We start from the raw sequence: 15,407 nt of genomic DNA on the forward strand, positions 1-15,407 counted from the left end.
TACATACACATATAAGAACTATTCATCGTTATATGCGTATATATTATAAAATTAAAATGCTCTGTAGTTTATGTCCTTTGTGTTTATTTTCCTAACTCCTCTCCGATGCTCTTGTGTCCAAAAATCATTGAACAAACACAAGCAATCTTACTTTCACATTCTTGCCATGGATTGTAGGTGTTAATGTAAACGCAATAGCGGATCTCTTTGAAACATATCCTTTGGAAAGCAATGACCTGTTAAATAGGAAGCACAGATCGAATTCCTACTTGTCGCTGTTGGAATTCGTTTCACATAATCCGTGTCAGAAAATGTGGTAGTACATTTCTCATATATAATTTGGTTTCCTTTATAAGTTAAGTCGTTGGCGAACACCAGGTCCCTGATACATGTCAGTCCTTTCAATAAAAGAGCACCGTGTGTAGAATCGTTCTCGCAAACTTCGATTCAAATTCATGAAGTAGCTCGTCTATATCATTATCTAAGTCCTCGCTGTTCGCCAGCTGTAACACCATATTTGTTACTTTAGTTAATATTAGATCAAAGTTACCATAACATTTACAAAAGTACAATACGTCCTCGAGTTACTTGGTTTTGTGGACGCGTAATTGTATCAGTTATATCCTTGTACATGCTGCAACTGTGCAAAGCTGGAAAGATGATCAGCGGGACGGCAGGGAGGTAAAAGAGGTAATCACGGTCGATCGTGACTACATTCCTTCCGCTAGCCATCTTTCCAGCTTCGTACAGTACATGATTATTAACTTACGATTAATCTTTTCTTCGTTCTACGATACATCGTATTTGCACGAAACGGCCTAGAACGAATAAACCACGCAATTCGAGGACTTACTGTGCAACAACGTATGAAATTTAAATGTACCACGGTGACCAATTCGCAAATGAGAAATGATCCAACTGTAGCTTCCTCGTGATTATCTTGAATATCGATATTGATCAGATGCACGGGCTGGCTATCTTCTTGGGTTCTAGATTCCATACATTCGATCACTTGATCGTACACGCGTTCTTCGCAAGTGATCAGAATGTCGAATTTGTCCTTGGACAATTGAAATCGTTCGGGCTTAGGTTTTATTCTACGGTTTCGGTCCAACATATGCAGCAAACCATTTTGCGTATAACTGAGACCAACGTCAAGGAATTCTAATTACTTTCAATCGTTTTATACATTTATATCGTAAAGATGAACGTTTCCTTTCGGCAATTTATTATTATTAAAACGGTAATACTCGTACAATTAAAATTTCTTACTTCGATTACTTCGTAAATTGATTGAATTATGTTATGCATTGTAACCCGAAAATTCTGTTTTTTTTTCAACCTTGTGGGTGTGTTGAGTGATCTCAAGAGATGTAAACTATTTTTTTTATCAGTTACAATTTGATTCTTCAGTGTCAAAATACCTTGTATATGTATTTAACTGTATATCTTTAAAACTACCATACCTTGAAAAATGACTAAATTCGTGAGAAAAATTTAAAAATCCTTGCTCTATAATTTATATAATCCTTTATTTTAAAGATAACCTAAAATCGATGTCCCCCCAAATGGGAATACCCTCTTAAGCTGCTGATACAGAATAAAATATAGAGGCTGACATTTTTGGAGATTTTCAGACATCAATAGTACATTGCTAAAATCGAATAGAGATTAAAAATTCTCAATACCTTTAATAAACGAATTTTGCAAACACCTGGAAATACTATGGAATTTTTCAACAATTATTTTTATTTCAATGATATCAAAATTGAGTGGATCCATGATCCTCTCCTGTATAATACAAATTCTACCAAAGGTGGACACCTAGCCAAGGATAAACTCGATTTTAGAACCAAAAATTTATTAGAGTCTAAATTAAAAGCCTTTGATGATTCTGCCATTCCTCGAAACATTCTCAGGATTTTTAACACTGGTTGAAAAATACTGATCAATATATAAAAGTGGTATTCTAAAGAACATTGCACAGAGAGGGATCGTTGAGAAAATAGCAATAGCTTAAAGGAGAAATCATTATTCAAAGAATATTTGTCCCACAATCATAACTAATAGACTTCTGTAGTTCGCATCTGTAACAGAAAATATTTATTCATATAATAATTAGGATACTATTGCTTGTCTTTCGCTAAAAGGTCATTGTAGATTTCTTCGTACGAAGTTCCAAAGTCATAGATATTTGGACGATCAGGAGCATTCCCAGGAAGTTTAACTTTGTCACCAGTTCCGAAGCTCTTCACGTTGAACCCTTTTTTGCTGAAAGAAACCGATTAAAAATTTATATAGAATTTTTATTTTTCGAGTTATAGTTTAATTATCAACAGGATTAATTACCTCAAGAAGGCATGGGCTTCCATGCTTCGATTCATATTACTAGAACATATTACAGCCACGCTGATGGAGTTTGGTGCCGGCATTCTTTCCGAACCTCTCTATCGATTAAAGGAAAATCGTGATATTAAAAAAAAAAGAGCGTAATTCACTTAACCTTAAGGGTCGTTACGCTGCCTGTCACATACGGTACATCTGTTAACGTTACATAAAATACGATATAGAATATCTCTTTCTCTATAGCGTTTGGGTACAAAGGGATCTGCTTTGTATAGCGAGAAAGCCCTGGGAATTCGGAAATTAAAACGATTTTCTCGTATTGTACGTCCACTTTAACGCTTTCTCATAGTAAAATTTTAATGAAAATCGTGTCTACTACACTTTTACGTTTGGTAGTTTATTGTCACGCGGCGACATCTGTGTGCAAGCAAGAATCTGCAGCGTGGAGGGAATCGACGGTCAGTAAAATGAAACAGACGATTCGTCGACGTGGTTCGTGGTAAATGTCGTTATTTTTTATCGACCAACGCGCTCGTGACGTCATGAATTAGTTTCAAAACCCGCCAGTTTGACTAGTTTATTCGAAGTCTGTGCAGCGTTAACAAGAAATCAAGTAACGTTCAATGTTCTTAAGTTAATCATACGAACTGGCCATTGGGATACATTTTAGGTAGTTGTAGAACCCAATTCTCTCTACCAAATATAACGTTCGAAGCGAGCGGAATATTTGCGTTGCTCGCAGTGGTAATTACATTCGTCGATCTTTTCGTATAGGTTAACACGATGGCTGGCCATGGTGGTTACTAATGACCGGCACTTGAAGCTTACAGTGTATTAAATAACTCTACTGTCATCAGGAATATTATAAAATCAGAGGTACGTCATTGAATTACCGAATATTTCTATTCTTTACACTGTAATTCGAACAAATTGTAAAGATATCCATAGACATGAAAAATCGGGATGGCAATCAACGTGTTAACACAAGTCTTTCTTAAAAAGGTTTTCGATTTTTGTTATAACTGCAGTCGTAATCAATTGATTAATAGATATCACGTTATCAATAGAGTAGCAGAAGCTAGTAAATTGTTTTCTATTTCTATTGATAATGAGAGATACTGCAGATAATCCAATAATCCTAAATTCGTATAGTATATTTTTAAGTATAAACGGGAAGATTCCATTTGATATTTCAAACGACAAAAATAAAATATGTATGTGCGTTGACAGGGTGGAGGGCAGAAAGATACAATTTCTAATCGGATCTTGGCAAGGTTGCGGTTTAATATTATTTTTTCACGCAGATACGCGAAACGCAAGTCTTCGATTGCAAATAGTTACTTCGACGAAGATAAAACACGATATTCTGATCACCCGAGCTTTAACCTCAAACTCAACCGCATGATTTCTGGAGGAATGCGGTGAGTCAAAATTCACTTATTTCTTACAAGAAACCAGAAATGTAGAATTTTTCAATCGTCTTTAAACTAAGTACAGGTAACCCTCCTATAACACGGTAAATAGGTTCCTAGAAAATGCCGTGTTGTATGAGATCCAAAGCCAGTACCAATTTGTTGATGGAGGCTTCGTTAAAAAGTTATTAACAATTAAATTAAAAAATTTCAAATCGTTCAGGAAAAATTATTTTCGGTTGCGGGGGTCAATTACAACCATTTTTGGTGAATAGACGTACCCCCGAAATCCTACCCACTTTCTAGAAAAAAATTCGAGTAGGTTAGAAATTTTTCGGCGAAATTAAAATATTTCAAATCGTTTAAAAAAAATTAGTTTTAGTTGCAGGGGTCAATTACAATCATTTTTGGTCAATAGACATACTCTCGAATTTCTACGCACTTTCGAGAAAAAAATTCGAGTAGGTCAGAAATTTTTCGGCGAAAAAAAAAATTTCAATTCGTTCTAAAAAAATTATTTTTGGCTTCAGGGGTCAATTACAATTATGTTTGGTGAATAGACACACCTTTGAATTCCTACCCACTTTCTAGAAAAAAATTCGAGTAGGTCAGAAATTTTTCGGCGAAAAAAAAAATTTCAAATCGTTCCAAAAAAATTATTTTTGGCTTCAGGGGTCAATTACAATCATTTTTGGTGAATAGACATACCCCCGAAATCCTGCGCATTTTCGAGAAAAAAATTCAGTACGGGCGGAACTTTGAACGTTAATAACTTTTTAACAAAGCCTCCACCAACAATTTGATATTCTTGATTTTCGTGTTATTTTGGCCTTTAGAATCCCCCATTAAAATTTTTCCCAGGGTTGGCCGAACACCCTGTACAATTGTATTGAAAGAAATATTGATTATTTTGGTAACTTTCAGGAATTATTATTATAATGCAACATATTAACAAACTTTGTTCTTGAATGATATCGGAATTATTAAATCATGTTATGGCGTTAATAACGAAAAGCGATTTAAAATATTTAGAAACGTCTAGGGTTAGAAATGAGTTTCGAGTCAGTCGCTGCTCGCCAGTCGGTCGGCGCACAATACGGTTGATTGACTTTTACGAAGGGAAGAGTAGCGAACGAACTCGTCGTTAAATTGCATAATGTCGTACGGCCGCGGATCTCTTGCAAAACGGAGACGTAACGAGCGGCGTCGACAATGAAAATTGCGGGTTTCGTGGCTCGAATTACGGGGGAGATCGCCGAGAGGCTTTAATTCCAAGATCGGCCAATCCTTGCCTCTCGGGTACCTCATCATCGCGATTTACTCGAATTTCTATCCATCGATTCGACTAATCGACAGCCACTTCGAGGCCTCGATTCTTCGATCTTACGATCGGGATGCCATTCCTTCAGGAATTGTTCGAACGAATTTTTAAGATTTAATGTTACCTTTCTTTATCATTTTTATGCATTATCAGACTTAACCTGATATTATTTACTTTATTTAAATCGACGTTGATCAATCATCATTGCTAAATAGAAGTAAATTTTTTCAGTATTAAAATTTACTTTGTTCAATTTGTTAGAACTGTTCTGAGAGTTTCTCGAACGTTAACATTTATTAAAGTACGCAACGAAATGTGGACTGTAATTTCGCTAAAGGTTGAAAAATGCATCTATACATTCGCTACGAAGTACGTAATTATTCTCGACGCGGTGTCGGTTGTTACGACACGAAACGGTCTTCAATTTGCATCTGCGTTTAAATCCGTTTCTTCACCGGCTGAATGTGCATCTCGTTCGTCGGTGCAACTCCTTTCGTTACCCGCGCCGAGCAAATTGATTGACGATTGACGAAACCAATTTAGAACCACGGCCCGTGTGTTTGCAGCGTTCGTAATAGTTCTCGTCGCACATGCGGCTCGTCCGCGCGACAGAAGGTCAATGTTCGATATAACTCGTATCAAATTTCCGATTTACGACCAACGATTCGCGTTTTGCGGCCTGCGACTCGTTACGTGGTTTATGGCTCGTGATTTGTTACTCGCTATTCGCAATATGGTCTGTGATGTTGGACGCGGTTTGCAATTCACGAGTTACTTGTATTTTGCGTAATGCAATTCATTATTTCTGACTTTTGATTCGTCGCCATTTTGTTTCGATCCATTTCGTTTGTCATCCGTGATTTGTAATTTTAAATGTTGCGACTTACAAGATGGACGCGTTGGCGCAACAGTATCAACCAGGCGTCGAAGTCTCCGCGTTTGAATGATCGTATTGTAGTCGCGAGCTCGGTTGCCTAACAGCGCTTACGCGAACAAAATTGATCTCCGATTCTCGCGTGAATTCGCACGGAGGTTCTTACTGGATGAAAGGACGACTTTCAATGGCTCGACGAGCCAACAGGAAGCGCGTTTAAGACACACGCGGTACGTTGAGTACTCGCGTCACGAAATTCCTTTGTTCCAAACTGATCGCGCGCTCGTATCAATTTAAACTCGTGACTAGCGTCTTTGCGAGATTCGTGGCAATTTACGCCCTGCGCGTTGGTTTAAGTTTTTCCCCCAACAGCCATTAAAACTTTTCGCCTCGAGTATCCGTAATCACCATAATCGTTTTGGTTACATATTTCTCGCAGTTAAGCCCACTGTATATTTTTCTATTGTATACTTTTTGCCCGTCTTTTAATCGCATAGCATTTATGTCCAGAGTTACTTTTTTGTAAATACAGTAGCGTTTGGTCTAGCTTAGGTTGGCACAAGGACGTTTATTTCGTGCCAGAGCTGAGATCGACCACTATCAGGGAGTTTTTAGGACTGGAAAAACCAGCCCTCCCTTCGTTATCTAAGTCGTAAAGGGTCAAGGAATTCCGTCAGATACCAGACACCGTAAGAAAGTCATAGGCTGGGTGCCTAAATTTTTTGGTGAAAATGAAAAATTTCAAATCATTCTGGAAAAATTATTTTTAGCTACAGGGGTCAATTACAATCAATTTTTGTGAATAGACATACCCCCGAAATCCTACGCACTTTCGAGAAAAAAATTCGAGTAGGTTAGAAATTTTTCGGCGAAATTAAAATATTTCAAATCGTTCTAAAAAAATTATTTTTAGCTTTAGGAGTCAATTACAATCATTTTTGGTGAATAGACATACCCACGAATTCCTACCCACTTTCGAGAAAAAAATCCGAGTAGGTCAGAAATTTTTCGGCGAAAAAAAAATTTCAAATCGTTCTAAAAAAATTATTTTTGGCTTTAGGAGTCAATTACAATCATTTTTTATGAATAGACATAGCCCCGAAATTCTACGTACTTTCGAGAAAAAAATTCTCGAAAGGTTCACTCTTATACCTCGTCTGTGGTTTTATCTTGGGTTTCTGTTACGACACAAACCCAGGTATAAGGGTCTACCCTGATTCGTACATCGGGGCTTTCGACGTTCCAGACTCAACTTCATCGCGTGATATTTTGAATTCGATGTCGCCCTCGTCGGGAAATCCTTAAAATAAGAAAACATGAGCGGTTAATGTACGAAACCGTCGTTGCTTATCGCTAAGATCGACGAAAGGAAACGGCGTCGGTTCGTGTCCTGCATTATTACCTCGCGCCGGTCGGCGGAGTTATTTTGCCGCGATTATCTCGAATCCTTGTAAATTATTCCGCGTGTGTGCGCGAAGACGGATGTCCGCTAACTTATGGATATTGACGAGGGACGCTCGAAGAACGCGTATCCTCGAAGTCTGACGCATGTCGTCTGCATAAACGAGCGCCAGAAGAGTCATCCGCGCGATGCAGCGGCACCCGTTAAATTATACTCCGAATTATGGCCGGTGGCGTCGTTCGAATATCAATCGAGTCGCCTTACCGCCTTCCTGCTCTTGTCCCTAAGCGCTGCACAGTGGCCGCCATTAGTTAGTCGTCTAGATAGCGCAGGAGCACGCGTTTTAGAGAAACTAGATTCCTCTCGAGAGAAAACGGACGGCGGAGCGACAGAGGCACTCGGGATGGATGGAAGAAAGTGGCGTTGAATGTCCTGGTGAAGTGGTCCGCGAATTGGCCAACATCTGTTTCGCCATTCTTGGGTATCAGACGTCGGAGGAGTGAATAGTTCGCGAGATGCAGTAGAATCATCCTATGGCTCTAACGAGTAGCAGAGATGGCCATTTAGCAATGAACGAAGTTTCAAAGCGAGATACATCCTTGCATTTCTGAATAAAGCGAGGTTGCAAGAAGGCAGACTTCGTCGTGCCATTCTTTTCGCGAGGGACCCTGCGTTTCTTCTACCCGGTATGCATACATCCTGCATTCGAGAGAACGTTGGAATTCGCGTTCTATTCAATCCGTGCAACGAAAGTACGGAAGTCGGGAACGTTGGCGGTAATTTTTTTTTTCTGCGAATATCGCACGACCGGGGAGGAAACGATCGGACGATCGATCGAAGATGCCTCGTAATCTCCGCGAAAGCCAGAAAGCCAACCGTCTCGTGGCAACAAATGTCATTAGGCTTCGATTCCCGTCACGATTTGTCCTCGATCGGTATGCGAGTGCCAAAGATCTTTGGTGGCTCGAGTCGTCATTGAAACCAGACACACGTCGAACACGAATCCCCCGAAGCGTTCGATCGTTTCCTTTTCGAATCACTCCGATTTTGTTCGCACCGATCGTTCCTGCGTTTCCCGTTACGCAATCGTCGTTGCTGATCTTTCGTACAGGCCACTGAAGATATATTTAAAATCTCCCACTCAGAAATGAAGTTCAAATTTACTCAGAGTTTCGTGAGTTTTACGTGTTCCGTTTAGCAACAGAATGAAAAATACCAAAAAAAACACACAAAAGGTGTCCAAAGTTACGACCAATCGCAGCGAAGCTCCTCCCCCGCTTTCTCTCCCGCTCGATACGAAGCACAGATGGCGCGCGAGGGTGAAAGGCAGAACGCGGTATAACGGGGCAGAACATCGTGCAAAGAAGGTTAAAAAGTATATTTTTGCATATTTCGGACCCCCTCTGTCCCCGAGCAAAGTCTTCTGGGTCCGCCCCTGCAAAGAATACGTCGTAATTCGTCTCACGTAAGAGCCGCCCGACCAATTACCAAAATGTACACGTTGCACGTGTAACAGATAAGGGTACAACGAACACACTATAGGGAAGTGTGAAGAAAAGTAATGGTCGGGCTAAGGAAGTTCCTCGATACACGCGAACATTCACAACCTTGATAGGGCATTGGCCCCCAGCATCTCGCCGGAGACAGTGTGGAAGGCTGTACGCGTGCTCGCTGTATCTCTAGGAGTCACGAGAGTTCCCGCTTATGCGAACTAGAAAGTGTAAAAATATCATTTACAACGCGATACGCGCGTTACGATAAACGTTTCTCGCGGGTTCGTTCGAGGTCTTCGCGAATTGCACGGAAGCACACTGCATATACTGTTCCCCAGTTGCGTGGGTTTCGTTCTTATGGCTGTACGATAATAGGAATTGGACCAACCGGTGTCGCGCGCCATGATGCAACGCGTCAGGCTTAACGGGGGATTAACAGTCTGAGAATCTTTTTGAGGGAAGAAGGAAACGTCTTCAAATTATTTATTAATTAATCTAGTATCTGGCTCACAGTACATTGGTAATTTTAATTATATCTTTGAGACTATCGAATATCTACGGCTAATATTTGTCAGATATCATTGGAAGCATGTATTCTATCATTTTGCAAAAGATCATTGAAATCGAAGTGGTACAGTCGGGGTCCCCCAAGTGGCATTCTTCGTTGGTTCATGCAGTGGTTCGTTGGGATCGGCGGGGTAACGCGCTCCCTTTTCGAATTACCATAGAAACAGAAAATGAAACGGTTCGTTAGTCCGGTTTAGCTCGGATCTTATCTGACTATTCTGCTATCTCGCTAGTCGGCCACGTGCACGGTGTATATAAATATGGCACGAGCAAAAGTCGTAGGAGCGAGATGAAAGTCTAAAAATATTGTGAACGGAGATGGCGGGCGCAGAGATGGACAGTCAGGAAGCCGCCGGGGCTACGGATATGCATGCACGTTTGCTTTCTCCGTGAGACCTTTTCTCCACGCGTGAAAGCGACGACTGCCCTTACAGTTCCACCTTCATACTTTCGGTTTCGTGCTCGCATCTACGGGGAACGTTGCAAACGTTCCGAACTAGATTTTAGCGAAGTTGGAGATTGAGCAATGACACGTGATGTCTTAACCCTTTGCATACTATTGTATTTTAAATTGCTTGCTTAAAAATACCGTTTAACGAGTTAGAAACGAAAGTTTAATATTCGAAACATCGTCTCGACGATTCATCGTCAACGAAATGAGGTTGGAATCTCCTTCGAACGCCCAGAAGGATTTCACAACCGTAGTCGTTTAGTCCGGAACGTCGATTCTTATTCCATGCAACAATTTGCAAGAAGCTCCTCCGACATTATGATCGCCAAGTGTGGACATATTTCGAATAGATCGCGGCACAGTTTTCGAGCGCCATTTTGCCAATTCAGGAAACCCGCGCCTCGGCGCGCGCAACGCAAATGGCGATCCTCCGAGGCGACTAGCGCATCAGCGCGACAATTAGTGGCTCAGGGCGTATTGTTAATCGGTTCGTCGGTCCAGGTGTCCGTTTGCCCCCGAATCGCCTTAAACGTCCGCGAATTGCACGACTCGTTGCGAAAATCGAAGACGAGCGCGACCTTTTTACGGCGTTGGCGCGCGAACAGACGTCGAAACTGGTTGCGTAACGCGCGATTCATCCGAGATCTTCTAGCAATGCCATGAGAAATCTGCGTGTCCAGCCGGGTTAGACACGTTCGCGATGCGCGCGTGATTCGACTGCTGAGGACTGCACCGCGTCCTAGACATCGTTCGAGCCCGGTTTCCGGTGCTCGTGGTTGCGTCGCGACAGCTTGACCGCCTTTTATTTCAAACAAATTTGGATCTGCAATTTTTATAAAATTGTTCGCGAACTATATTTTTATGACGTACCGTTAAGCTTAGGATACAAATATTTTCCTACGCATATGCCTGTAATCTGTAAGGTCTAAGGGGGGAAATGAGCCCTTTCGTGTTAAAATCCGTGACGTTACGCGATAGTTACAGCGATTTAACCACCAACGGAAACCTAAACACGTGGCAGAGGGGGGCAACTATTTTTCAGAGCGTTTTGCTGCATCACGAAAGATCGACGAACCCAAAAGACACGTTATGGCTGATCTTCGAGCCATACGGGGGAATACCGTCCAGTTTGGAAGCACGACGACAGTTCGAGCTCGAATGGATCTTTAATTGCACAGCTGTGGCGTGAGTTCGTCGCCCCATTTAGTCACCGAGCACCCCTATTCGGTGCGAAAAGCGAGGCGGTACTATAAATCGTCCCTCGAGAGGTTATATCCGCTACCAGTGTTCGGTGTTTATTCGGGGTGGAGGGGAGTGCGATCGTCCGACAGAAGGTACGAACAAGAGACACTGGCGAAACGGGAAACTACAGGGAAAAACACGACGGCCCGTAGCGCACGATTCGACGAAAACATAGTCTTTCGCGGTAGCTACGAGCCAACGACACAGGTCTAACGTCAACGGCGCGCACATGGTGCACGCACGGGCTGCATTAATCATCGTGTATTTATCTCGCGTTCCGTTTGCGCGCGCTGTCTCGTGCCAACGGTTCGCGCGAGATTATCGCGGTTATATTGTCGGTAGCACGGTACACCGTACCGTGGAGAAGTAGCGTGCTTCGCGATCCACTGTCTGATAAAATTGGCGAGAATCTGTAACTCACGACCAACGTTATCCAACTGCCCCGGAATCGATCCTGTCCTCCATGATATACGTTCCAGAGCGCTAAAATCTAAGAGATATCCAGCTTTTTTTTATTCGTCCTTAACCTCAAATCCGAGAGGCGATGCGGTCGTTTTATAAACCGTGAAGTTTGCCTTTACGAACTTCGATGGTATCGTCGACGAGATATATTTTGGGACCAGTTTAGATTTTTAGGGGCATTTTATCTATGTCATTCACGTATAATATATTATAGCTCGAAATGGAGATAGGTTAGAGAGTCTAAGGGGCTTTCAAAGTGTTGATTCCAGGTTGGTTTCAGGCACACCACCTTAATCCTTGTGAACTTATCTTAACTTAAATTATGTTCACTTCAGAGATTCGTATATGCAAGGAGATAGGTTTAGATAAGGTTAGGTTAGTAGTCTCAAGAAGTCCTGATAGGTTATAAATATACTAAATCCTTGTGAATTCTTGTTTGATATACAAGATTTAGGGACCAAACTTAACTTTCTTTACAGGTAGACATATAGATTAAGAGTATATTGTAGGTTATGTCTGTGTTTGTTAGAGACATACCAACTTCTATTAATTTATGAGAAGAGTTGAATGTAACAGTGGCACGGACATTAGCTAAATCCTTGAGTACTAATACTCAGGTACCTGTCTAAAGTTATTAAACACTATTTTAGAAGGCCATATTGAAACTGTTAAGTAATAATAAACAATGGTGAACGTGCTCTCCACTGTTACACATTCTAATAACAAAAAATCTCATCCTTGAAATGCATATTTCCTAATACTTTCACTCGGTACACTAGCCAAGTATTTGAAATTGATTTTGTTGTCTGTAATAAGACGAGCAGTATCTTTTTATTAGTCCTTAATCTCAAATTCAAGGGGTCAAACAGCCTCTGAGACATTGAGAACTGTCACTCGATGAACCAAGATTATACAGTGAATTATTTAACTTTGTGAAACAAGAGAGCTTGACGTGCGTTCTGTGCGGGTTGACGCTATACCCATACATCGACCATATCCATCGACCGCCCATAGGCGTTCAACGCACGCGGCGCACCGACGAGCGCCCCATAGGCGTTACCGTTTCTCTTCGAAAGCGAAACCAGCCATTTGCATAGAATCCCACCGTGGAAGTAAATGAATTTTCTTGCGTGACGGGACATAAATTGCAATATAAAAATGGCGTTTCTGGTGCGGTCAGGAAACGATTTTCGTAGGAAATAACCGTAACGAAGTGGTCCGTACCGTGCCCCATAATCTTCCTACGGTTTGAAGCTTTTTATTAGCCGAAAGCTGATATCGTCTCTCGTTTTAATGTATTAAAACGAACCAGCGATCCTTTGTTTCCGGTGATTTTCGTGAAATTATTCGAGGGGGCGGCTGAGCGTCGCGATTTCTGTCGTTACGTGGCTCATAAGAGGACGTCGAATTATATAACGGAACCGCGTGCCATTGTGCGCCTTATTGGCTGCAATTATCGCGTTACGTTGCATAACCTTGCTACTCCGTTTTATAGCAATATTCGCGTTCGTGCGTGTTCCTCGGGGGGCAGTTTTAATTCGCGCGCACGAGGCAAAGGCACAGAATGTTTTTTTTTCTGATGCTCTATCGATGGATCCATCGTATGTTAAATTTGATTCAAGGGCACATTTGACCCCCCTTATTCGGCTATACCCTTTCGCGTTATCGATGGATTTAAAATATCGTATCCAAGAACTATAGATATCGATTATTAAGATTAAAACTAGTTTCCATGTAGTTACAATCTAATCTCTACGTCCAAGAATTATTGATTTGATTTTCACTATCCGGGGAATATGAATTCGAGTCACATGGTACAGATAAGACTTTAATATCTAGATTCTTAAATAAAAAATGTTGCCAAAAATTGCAACAGACGCGAACAATGTGTACCTGTTTCTCAGATTCGCAATTACCAATAGGCAGTTCCCCTCGATTTGTTTCTAATTGCAAGAAGCGTTTGACGGGGGTTGATCGTGACGAAAAATTTCGTCGAACGGCCCGTTTCTTCCGTGAGAAGTTAAGATGCGTCGAGCAGTCGTGGCGTGCACGCGATTACTGTTCCGGGAGATGCCTCGAGGGCTCTATGTACCGAACGTTTCCGTGATTTTTCATGGAACGTCGATGGATCGTACGGTAATATTGCATTAAAATCAAAACGTCATCGGAGCCTTGACGATCTAACGACTGCGGCAGTCGCACTATCCGCGGAACGCGAAGTTGCATAACGGAATTATACCGGTCGAGATTATTACCAGAAACAAGTAGAACGTCCGGGGACGTTTTTGCGCGGTCTCGAAACGACCGTCTCGTATCCGTCGAGCGTTTAATGCTTATTATTCCGTTATTAACCATCGTGGTTCATCGTCGTCGCAGAACAACGTTAAATACCGTAAGTCTGTTATCTGATAATTCGAGACGCTCCGACGATAAAGCGTGAAAACCGTGAATGTGATACGCGTTAACGAGAAAGGACTCGGGACCGTTAGGTGGCTCGCAGAAATTTTTCGTTCGCTCAAACGCGGCCGATGATGGTCATCTTATCGAGTGGGCGGGCGTCAAACGGTAATACTGGACTTCTGGAGATCGCCGACGAACGCAGGAAGAGAGAAATAAGCAAAATTGGAGTCGGTTGATTATTAGCTTGTATCGAGATTCAGACGGGATCTGGGTTAGATCTGGGTTTCCACCAATTATATTGGAAGATTTCTTACGTAGAATATACATAGATACGTCTTGAATTATTGTTTCGATCACTTCAAAATCTTCTTGACAGACTCTCGTAATAATCTTATCATTGATCGAGAAGATAAATCCACGCGATATCCCTTAATAGAGGGGTTCCTAAAGTATCGACTATTTGACGTAAACAAAGAACTCTTCGTAATACGAAGGTGGGGATTGGGGACCTCTCTTGCCCCGTTGACGTCCTGGTAGCCTTCCGAATTTTGCACAGTTTGTATCAAGCACTTAGTGGCCTAAGAAAACAGGAGTCGAAGCAAGAATATGCTTCTTGCACATCGATAATATAGTCGCCTCGTCTCAAAGGATAAATACTCAGAAATACTCAATGTTCTTCTCGTCATCAGAAAAAGGTATTGTACTCCGCTGGCAAGAAGTCCTCTGACAGGAATGCAGGTCTGATCGGTCAGAAAGAGTCTAACTTAGTAAAGTCGAGAGAGATAGTCAGATAGTCGAGACCCAATCTTGAATACTGTCGCGACCAAGGACGTTCCCTCCCGAGTGTTTTCCATCTGTTCTAGTCTGTAATACTCCAGCGACCAGGGACTAGGTCCGCGAAGGAAAGTTCCAGTTGGACCAGTGTTCCGCCATTTTGGGACCACGCGGAGCATGTCGCGTTGGTCGTCCACCTGCGGAATCGACACGATCGCGAAAAACTGCGTGTCGTTCACTTTCCTTCGCGATCACGGCACCGTAAAGCTGTCCGGTAGCCGTGAAATAAGAGTCCTCGTCCCTGTCAGCGAGAGACGATTTCGATCCGCGGCGTTTGCGCAACTATCTAACGCGATTGCAGTCGTCGACCATCAAAATGGAAATGTATACTTGCCCAATCGAGCGCGCGTCGGCGAATAAGACATTGACTTTCGAGTTTCGGCCGGTAAATCGAGATTTATCGGCCCGTGGATCGTTCGTCGAAGCCTGGATAGATCGGTCGTTGCGCAAACCGATCGGTCGTGACGATCGCGACTGATGGGGAAGATTAGAGGGGCCTGTGTTAGTATCCGAATAATCTATAAGTTGTCACGATAATCTCAACTGCAGTAACGATTAGAGATTTAAAGTAGCAAGCATGACATATCAAAACGGTAAGAAAAG

At 42.0% G+C, this 15,407-nt stretch overlaps 2 protein-coding genes across 3 annotated transcripts in view; one reads left to right on the forward strand and one right to left on the reverse strand.

Annotated features, from left to right (window-relative positions):
- Positions 1-361: 361 nt before the first annotated feature.
- LOC122396498 (RNA polymerase II subunit A C-terminal domain phosphatase SSU72) lies at positions 362-2,745 on the reverse strand. Its single transcript, XM_043394982.1, has 4 exons — positions 2,350-2,745; positions 2,128-2,271; positions 884-1,142; positions 362-503 (listed from the first exon to the last, which is right to left on the reverse strand). Exons 1-4 carry the CDS (start codon positions 2,430-2,432, stop codon positions 402-404), a joined length of 588 nt encoding a protein of 195 aa, XP_043250917.1. The 5' UTR covers positions 2,433-2,745; the 3' UTR covers positions 362-401.
- Positions 2,746-2,908: 163 nt separating this feature from the next.
- Positions 2,909-15,407, forward strand: part of LOC122396497 — a 48,842-nt gene continuing 36,343 nt past the window's right edge. Inside the window, exons 1-2 of one of the 2 annotated variants that reach the window (XM_043394980.1) lie at positions 2,909-3,016; positions 3,121-3,222. The gene's annotated coding sequence lies outside the window, so the exon portion shown is untranslated. Of the gene's footprint in view, positions 3,017-3,120; positions 3,223-13,932; positions 13,963-15,407 lie in introns of those variants that run through there. The other variant, XM_043394981.1, reaches the window with a different exon arrangement.

This window comes from Colletes gigas, unplaced genomic scaffold (genome assembly GCF_013123115.1).
Source record: "Colletes gigas isolate AHSC1104 unplaced genomic scaffold, ASM1312311v1 Colletes_gigas_Sc00007, whole genome shotgun sequence".
Classification (NCBI taxonomy): domain Eukaryota; kingdom Metazoa; phylum Arthropoda; class Insecta; order Hymenoptera; family Colletidae; genus Colletes; species Colletes gigas.